The 8407-nt window shown below is 50.8% G+C and overlaps 1 protein-coding gene across 6 annotated transcripts in view; it reads right to left on the bottom strand.

The window, feature by feature from the left end:
* Positions 1–8407, bottom strand: part of HOMER2 (homer scaffold protein 2) — a 144605-nt gene that overhangs the window by 8459 nt on the left and 127739 nt on the right. For 5 of the 6 annotated variants that reach the window (XM_054531772.2, XM_054531776.2, XM_054531775.2 and 2 more), the window contains exons 7-9: positions 7304–7414; positions 6311–6391; positions 4158–5064 (exon numbers count right to left, since the gene is read on the bottom strand). In XM_054531772.2, coding sequence (XP_054387747.1) covers positions 4876–5064; positions 6311–6391; positions 7304–7414 — 381 coding nt within the window. In that variant the 3' untranslated portion in view covers positions 4158–4875. Of the gene's footprint in view, positions 1–4157; positions 5065–6310; positions 6392–7303; positions 7415–8407 lie in introns of those variants that run through there. The other variant, XM_054531774.2, reaches the window with a different exon arrangement.

Raw genomic sequence — 8407 nt, 5'->3', positions numbered from 1 at the left:
CTATTAAAAGCAGTACAAGAGGGTAAAAACAATAGCACAGCCCCACAGCTGTGAATCATCAGTCCTGCCCATCACTAGCCAAAACATGCACCACTTGGGACTCTGCCGTGGTTTGTGGGCTCCTGCCAGGTGCCCTGGGGGTCTCTGGGGGTCTTTGGGGCCCAGGAGACCACTTTGCCGCAAGGCTGTGCACCGTCAGAGAGAGTAGGGCACTGTACAATTCCACTTCAAACAAAAGATCCACAAACTCTTCTGGTAAATGGATTCCAGAACATAGAACATCACCACCAGAAATAGAAAATAAAGTCTCCTCTTAGGTATACATATTTTTAATTAAAAACTCTTCCTTACTGTTTCTCCCACTTCCCCTTTTGCTGTTTCTTCACAGACACACACACACACACACCCCCATGCGTGCGCACACACACAGTCCTAAGTTCACTAGAACATTTCATCCAGCTCAAAATTCTTACCAAAGCCACCTTCCTGCCTGGGTAGTGTTTAAAGCCAAACTAGAAAACCCATATTCTTGAGATCGGTACATGGAAGAGGCATGTAAGTAACACACACTTCTAGACTAGACAGGAGTCCCTCTCCATGCCGAAACCCCCATCATCTCCAGAATATATACTGTTTCTTTGGGGAAGCCATGTACTCAGAAATTAGGGTCCTTTTAAAGCATGCATATCATTTAAAAATATACATGGACATTGATCTTGCAAGCTTCTAGTTTGCAAGTGCTTCAAAATCTAGTGATGTCTCAAGGCAATGAAAGAATTTAGCTTCTAGAAGGATGAATGGAACAAACAATCCACTTCTGGATATTAGCAAAGATCAGTGGCTGGCTCCCTCTTTTGAGTGCCTGTGCTAAGTCACATCACGTCTGCCTTCTTCCCAAAGGTGCACCTGGCCACATGTGAGGTCCCACCATTACGTCCCCTGCGCGTCCTGTGGTTGGCTCTCATCCAAAATTGTCCCTGGTTTCTATAGAGAAGGAGACTTTTCTAAAGAAAAAGAGCCCTGTTAAAATAGGCAGAGCATGATGTTTCTGGGAAGCATATTCACTGTATTACGCTCCACCCTTTACTTGATGTTTTGCATCAAATGGAGTCCACAGCAGGCAGGCGCCTGCCCACCACCACGAAGGCTGTGCTCATGGAGCCTGCAGGCTGGAGACCAACTGCCCTCTGTGCACAGTCTTCCTGGGTGTTGATCAGGTCCCGTTCAAGCTGCTCCCACCACTGAGCAAGGCTGCTCCCTCCCCAGAGAGCCAGAAAGGAGTGCATCTCCAGGAAGGGGCGGGCAGTGGACAGGCCACCCCCAGCCAGAATTCTGTTTCCATTCCTGCCATCTCAGGGCCTCCCACTTGTTTTGAACATACTGCTCTGCCTCCACTGAAGCCATCAATAAAGAACTCAGGGTGTGTTTGTTTTCCATAGAACTGGCCTCACTGGCAGAGACATCATTTTAACCAACTTTCTTGGAACGATTCCTGCAAAACCAGAATCATTCCAAAGTGGAACTTATCGTTTATAACGAACATTCCTAAATGTCATTCAGATTCACATCTTTGTAAACTGTCCTTTGCTGTGGACACATATTAAAATAATATAATTGTAATATGCTCTTATCAGGATATAAGAGAATTATTTTCTCTTGGCACCCACGGGTCACCAAAGGGACTAGAGTGGCATGTCTCAAAAGATACTGCATCAAGGTCCAGGAGACCTGGATGCAGAGTCCACGCTGCTGGTCACCGCTGGGTGACCCTGGGCGTGTCACTTTCTCTGTCTCTACTTCCCATCTGCAAAATGCAGGTGACAGTCTCTGCTCTGTTCTCTCACCCAATTAAAGTCTAATGTGATGGCAGGCAGGAGAGATGAAACTGAGTGGCCACACAAGTTCGAGGTCTTGTGTGGATACTGGTTCTCTTTCCCTCCAAGGCCTGACCACACTGTCCCAACCTGTTGCTCTGGTGGTTTCACATTCCCCGGGCGGCACTAGGAAGGCTTCCTCGCCACTCCCAACTTTAAAATGCATCCAGCTGGGTCTTGACTGGAATGAAAGGTTATTTTTAAAGGTCCTCTTGGTTAAAGGGTTCCAAGTTTTAGTTGATCTTTTTTAGACACCGGGTTTCATGGAGGGAGAAGGAAAGCTTATCAAGGTATAGCAGCCAGTCTTGGAAACACCATGTCAGGAGACCTCATTTGCAAACTGAAAATGCAGTCCTGGCCCTGCAGCTTCCAGGCAGCACAAGCGGCTGCGATGCTCACGAGTGAATGGCTTACATTCTGCCTGAGTCTGGCGTAAGGTTATGACAACAGTACTGAGACTGGGCTGGATGTCAGAATAAACGAGGGCACGTCACACCAGCTCAAGGGAACACCGTCCAGGTTGCTCCAGGGCCATTATTTTAAAAGAAAGTAAATGAAAAGACACTAAGATCTTTAGAGAAAAGCAGAAGGAATGGAAAGTTCAGTGCTTTTGTAAAAGCTGTTGTGCTTTCACGGCCAAGCCCAACTTACCTTTCCCTTTAAGGGAGTCCTTACTACTCTTAGCTCCAGGGCTGCAACAGCTGTAGAGCTGGACACACAGCAGGAGGAATCCAAGTTCCTCACCTGCTGCCCACAGGATGCTCACCACACTCTTCAGTGGTTGGTGAACTGGGATCATGAGTCTTGACTGCACAGCAGCCCACTGTGGAAATGGCTCTTCCAACACTTTCTACACCTCCACTTCTGGAGTTTTCTAAAGTCACTGCTATCAGAATGCACAAGTGGCTTTAGTAACTATTCTATGCATATGTCACCTGAGCATTCTCTTGTCAGTCAAGAGGGCTCTTTCCAGATTCATAAGTCACCTGATAGAGGCAGAGATCATCTGAAGACCCCAGTGGAAGGTGTTTGGAACCCAATGTCCACTGCTCCCAGGCAGCCACACACCCAGCCTGCTGCTGGGCAGACCAGGCTGGCTTGAGAATCCCCTTATCCCGCTGCTGGGTCACAGGGCTGACTCATAGCCAGCTCTGCTCTCTGGTCTCCTGGTGCAGCCAGTAGGGAGCTGCTACCAACTGTCCTGAGAGCCGTCTGGAGCTCTGGGGAAAGGGCAGGGCCAGCAGCAGACTATCCCGAATCACAAAGATGGCTGGCCACGCTTTCCACTTCCTGTCTGCCAAAAGCCCTGTGTACTCAACCAAAGCCCCCACTCACCCTGCGGGAGCTCCTCTAAAAGTGCCTTGGTGCTCCAGATCCCCAGCCTTCCCTTCTATCCGCATCCCAAACAAGACTCCCCAGCTCAGAGAGGCGTCTCCGTGAGGGGAAGGGAAGGAGAGGAGGAGGACTCATGTGTTCACCTTGGGGCCCAGGGCACATGCGTGCGGACCCCATCTCCCTCCTTCCTCGGGTTGTTTGCTCATTAATCCAAATTCAGCAGGGAGAAAGTCTAACCGTGTCCATGGGAGGAGGTTTCTAGAAGGAGTAGTCCTCTTAGGTGGTTCTCAAAGGGGTAAGGGGGCACCAAAGCCTCCCCCCTGCTCAAGGCATTTAGAGATGCGTGGGGCCAGGGATTCAAGACATATTGCCACACACGGGCAATCTCCCAGGGCAGGATGCCAACAGCACCCACAGGCCCGCTGGCCCCACTGAGCAGCTCTGTGAGAGAGGAGAGGTTTATGGCTGCAGTCCCCTCCCTAGGAGAAACTGAGAAAGGCAGGAGGCAGAGCTGGGTGGAACACCTCCGTCATGAGGGCCAAGGCTTGTCGGCTGAGCTGCTCTCTCCCCCCGCGAAAGGCCTGCGATTTCTTCCCAGCTGTCCAGACCCATAAGACAATCCTACCCTACCTAGGTCCCAAGCCCTGGGCAGCCCCTATACCTGGAATCCCTGGGTCACCATTCCTAGGGGAGAAGGTGATTCGAGGGTCCGGAGACCCCCAGGGACAGAGCATCACGGATGGGCTCCAGGGGCCTGAGACCAGCTCCTGCTGCTTCCCCTTCTCCCTCCCTGCCCCAGGGCCACCCGAGCCCCAGCTTGGGTTTGACCAGACAGTGGCATTCATGTCTGATAACTACCCAGCACAGCAAAGACGGTGCATCATTAGACAGGGTCCCAGCTCTGCTGTGGGGTTTGATTAAAACACTAAATTCTGTGTACACATTTAATTGAACAAATATTTATTAAGCACCTACTTTGTGCCAGACATTGTGCTAGGCACCCTCACTGTGTGCTGTTCCCACAGCACAATCATCTGCTCAGAAATTAAAACCAAGAAAAGGAACACTGTCGCAACCATACAAACTGGGGGGCAGGGGGGCAGTATCGTGGATGCAGGCAACTCCGGGCCAGAAAATGCACCCACCAGAAGCTTGTTTTCCATCTCTCAGAAAGTTTCCACTAAACAGTTGCTTTAAAGCCTCTCGATGTTGACAGAGAGGAATGTTGTTCTCTCTGTGCCCCCCGGGGCTGGTGACTGGTGGACATTCAAATACTCTGAATGCTATTTGATAAAAGGAGCCTGATGGCTTGGTGTAAAGAATATCAATATTTGGATTAGAAAATGCGTTTTCTCAGTTCATATGGTTGCAACAGCCCTTATGAAAGATATAAACATCCCTGCCCTGACTGCATAAATGTTGAAGGTAGACCTAGTTCTGGATTCCTGAGTCAGAATCTTCCAGTTGTCCACAACCTCACAAGGCTAGAGAAGCGAGAGGAGATTTCTATTCTGGAAAGGAGTGAGTGGACGGCACAACTGGTTTGGAAACATGACAAACTGCGCCTGCATTTACAGAAGCAATGCACACAGAAGAACGTCCTAGAGCTACCTGGTCTCACACACACGCTTGGGACTCACGGGTGGGGCCTGGGCCTCGGCCAGCCCTAGTTATCGGTGCCCAGCTTGGAAAGGCCTCGGCGGAAGTCATGCAGGTCGTCAATCTTCCCGTCCAGCACCTCCAGGAAACTCTTCAACTCCACCTTCAGGTGGCGCTGTCGGTATTTGCTCTCCTCAATGTCTGTCTTTAAGGAACGCACTTTGTCTTCCAGGCTTTGATTGTCTCTCTCTGCCGCCTGGCAAAGCAAAAGGGAGAAGGGTCTGGAAAACTGAGTGACGAGAGTCGTCCTTCAAAACCTGCTACGGCTGAACCAACCATTCTCCATCCAACCTGAGGGCCTGGGCCAGGGCTGAAGCTGCCTGGAGACGTGCTTACCCCAGCACACAAGCCTGTGACCAAGACATCAAAAGGGAAGCAGCAGGCACTTCAGTGACCTCCTCCTTTCCTGCCTGCTCTCCCACAGAGGGACCCACACCCGGCCCGAAAACCCAAGACCCAACAAAGCAGGCAGAACGCAGAGTCCTGCCTGAGGGAGACCTCACACAGGGCCCAGCAGGGAAAGTCTGAAATCCCCGTCTGAGTGGCTAGCAGAGACCACATTTCAGTTCCATCCTGAGACAGAACAGATGGGAGAGTGGCTCGTTCCCCTGGTCCCACAGAGAGGCGTGGCCTCCTCAGCCCCAGGCCAGCCTCTGGCCCTGGGAGAGGAAGGACTGGCCATGCCAATGACTCAGGGACAGCCAGTCTGTGCACCCTCTGATGCTGTTACCATGGAGATGTTCTGTGGCGCTGGGCCCCACAAGCCTACAGAGGCACATCTAGGTAAATCACAAGCAGGTTCCCAAAGACAGGACAGCTGTGAGTCCTTAAATGAGCCATAAGCCTTGAACTCTTCGTATCAAATAAGAGCTTTATGTTGAGGGAATAAACAGAGTTTTCTGAACATGTGCACAGGAACTGGTTACCAATTCCAGGGTCATGTAACTACATGAAGCGCCACGTGTGTATCAGAGGACCTGCGGGGAAGAGGCTCTCCGAGGTGGAGGAAACCCTGAAAATCCTCATTTTAGTGATCAGAAATCTGAGGATAGGGAGGAAGGCCTGCCCAGGGTCAGTGCCCAAGGCCACAGGCAAGGGAGTGGCTGAGGTGGCCCCACACCCTGACCCTGGGCTCTCAAGCCACCTCCCCCCGCTCCTCACCCCCACCAAGGTTCTGCAAGGAAACAGTCGTCTACACTGTGGTGATGCACAGGAACCTTCATAGAACTGGAAAAACCAAAAGACAAACGTTGCTGAGTCTGCCCCAAGGGCAGGGGTGGATGCGGTGCCATCTGGCGTGCAGTTACCGCCAGCTTTTTGTGAATAGAGAATCTCTCCTTCAGCATTCTCAGTGTGAAAGTGATAGGAAGCAGGAAAATGAGTACCATGACATTTGTGCCTTCTCGTCTGAGCCAGGATGGCTGTGCCCCCAACCCACGTACCTCTAGCTTCTCAGAGACATATTCGCACTCTGACATGAGCTGAGGTATGATTTCACTTTGTTTTCGGAGATCTTTCAGCTCCTACATGAAAAAAAAATTTGAGATAGAACATGAAAGCAAGTCAGATAAAATATATTCTTGAAAATCACCAATGTGTGCATGCTCGTGGAAGCAGCTTTGGGAACCTGTCCTGTTTGCATAGACAGTGATAGTGACCATGCGAATACTTCATCTCAGAGAATTCCAAGGGCGAAGTGTGTCACACGCCTTGTCACGTGAAGTCTGTACACACCACAACAAGGCAGATGTTTTTCCGATTTGTTTTATAAGTGGAGAAAGTGAGGCCTAGAGAGTTTGGTAACATGCGCACGGCCTCCAACATGTGTGCACTTAACTGTCTGCTCCCTAGAAAATAAATGACTGTAGGCCAGGCATGGTGGCGGCGAGTGCAGGTGGCTGGCGCCAGGAGCTGGGCTGTGGTGTGGTGGGCACGTGTGTGTGGTGCTCTCATGGCGTGTGTCTATAGTCCCAGCTACACAGGAGGCTGAGGGGGGCGGAATGCTTCAGCCCAGTTCAAGACCAGCCTGGGCAACATAATGAGACTCCATCTTAAATAAAATAAATACATTTTAAATTTTTTTAAAAAAGAAAATAAGTGGTTACATCATGGATCTCTAGCGGCATTAATTTGGCAGCAAAACTCAACTTCTGAGGACAGATGACAAACGCATCTGAGTGTCTTGTGAAATGTTTAACTCCCTTGTGGATCTGCACGACCAGCTACAGAACAGGGGTAACGGGGAGGCGGCAGAGGTCATGGGGAGGCCTTTGCTCCAGCCTGTCTGCACCTTGCTGTGGCTCCCAGCTCTCTCTCTCCATGCTGCTATCCAGGCAGCTGCCAGGACCAGTCATAGGCCCCAAGACACCTGCTGTGTGCCACCCCGCAAGGCCAAGAGGATGCCAAGGGGCCCTGCTCGGAGCACCATTACTCACTGTCTCCTTTTCTCGGAGCTCTGCCTCCAGCTCCTCGATCCTCCTCTTCAGCTGCGTGTTCTTCTCCTTCTCTCTGTTGATCTCACTGCATTGTTCTTCCAGCTCATCAATCTTCAATACACACACCACACACACACACACACACACACACACACACACAGAGGAAAGCAGGGATGCCAGCTTACGTTAGTCATTAAGCAAGAGATCACCACAGCTACGCTTCTATTTTCTTTTAAAATAAACCCTAAACTAATCCACTTATAAGTTTTTCTTTGTGGCTATGAACAAACCCCATGCAGCTCCATCACAGGGCTGCCTGCGCCGCTTGCATGGGACCTGCTTTGCACATGATGCCTTACAGAGGCATCTTACCAGCAGAGCCAAATAAGTAATAAAGCCTGCCTTCAAGATGCTCTGGGCTTCTGGTTTCCTCTCATGGCCGTGAAGAAGTAGATTCAGATTTGCTTTAAGGATCCATCACAAGCAAGGGCCAAGTGTCCCCTGAATTGATCTGCTTTTCCCCAGAATGACTGTTACACCACTGTAATCATGTCCTGCATTATTCTGTTTCATCTCAAGGGTTTAATCCAGCAGGGTAGAAAATCAAGCAACCTCATGGTACAGTGGCTGCTGAAAAGGGAAGCAATGACATTTCGAACATTATAAATCAAGGTGACCTTCCCCTGGGAATGCACGTGGAAGGGGCCTGGCCTGTGGGCCTCTTCCCCAAGGCTGAACGGCAAATCCTTACATCGCATCTTTCCCTATTCCCAAGGCTGACCCCTCAAAACAGTTACCTGTGTGGAACAAGGGTGCAAGGGCCTGGCACTCTCACACTGCCATTGAATGCTGGGGGCCAAAATGTGTGTGCAGAGTGGACAGCAGGCGTGGACCCCACATGCAACACAAAAGCACTGTAGTGATGAAGTCCCCCCGAACAGGCAGCAGCAGTCCTTGATATGAAGGGCACCGAGGACACTTCCCAGAGGCAGCCTGCACCAAGCCTTGGGGTCCGAACTCCCAGCCCCTGCTGCTGCTGGAAACCACACCAACTTCCACCTCCAACCCTGGGAGGCAAGCTTGTGACACGTCGACCCAGGGAGG

Source organism: Pongo abelii, chromosome 16 (genome assembly GCF_028885655.2).
Source record: "Pongo abelii isolate AG06213 chromosome 16, NHGRI_mPonAbe1-v2.0_pri, whole genome shotgun sequence".
Classification (NCBI taxonomy): Eukaryota; Metazoa; Chordata; class Mammalia; order Primates; family Hominidae; genus Pongo; species Pongo abelii.
Note: the sequence above shows the minus strand (reverse complement) of the source record. Positions and strands in the feature narration are given on the sequence as shown.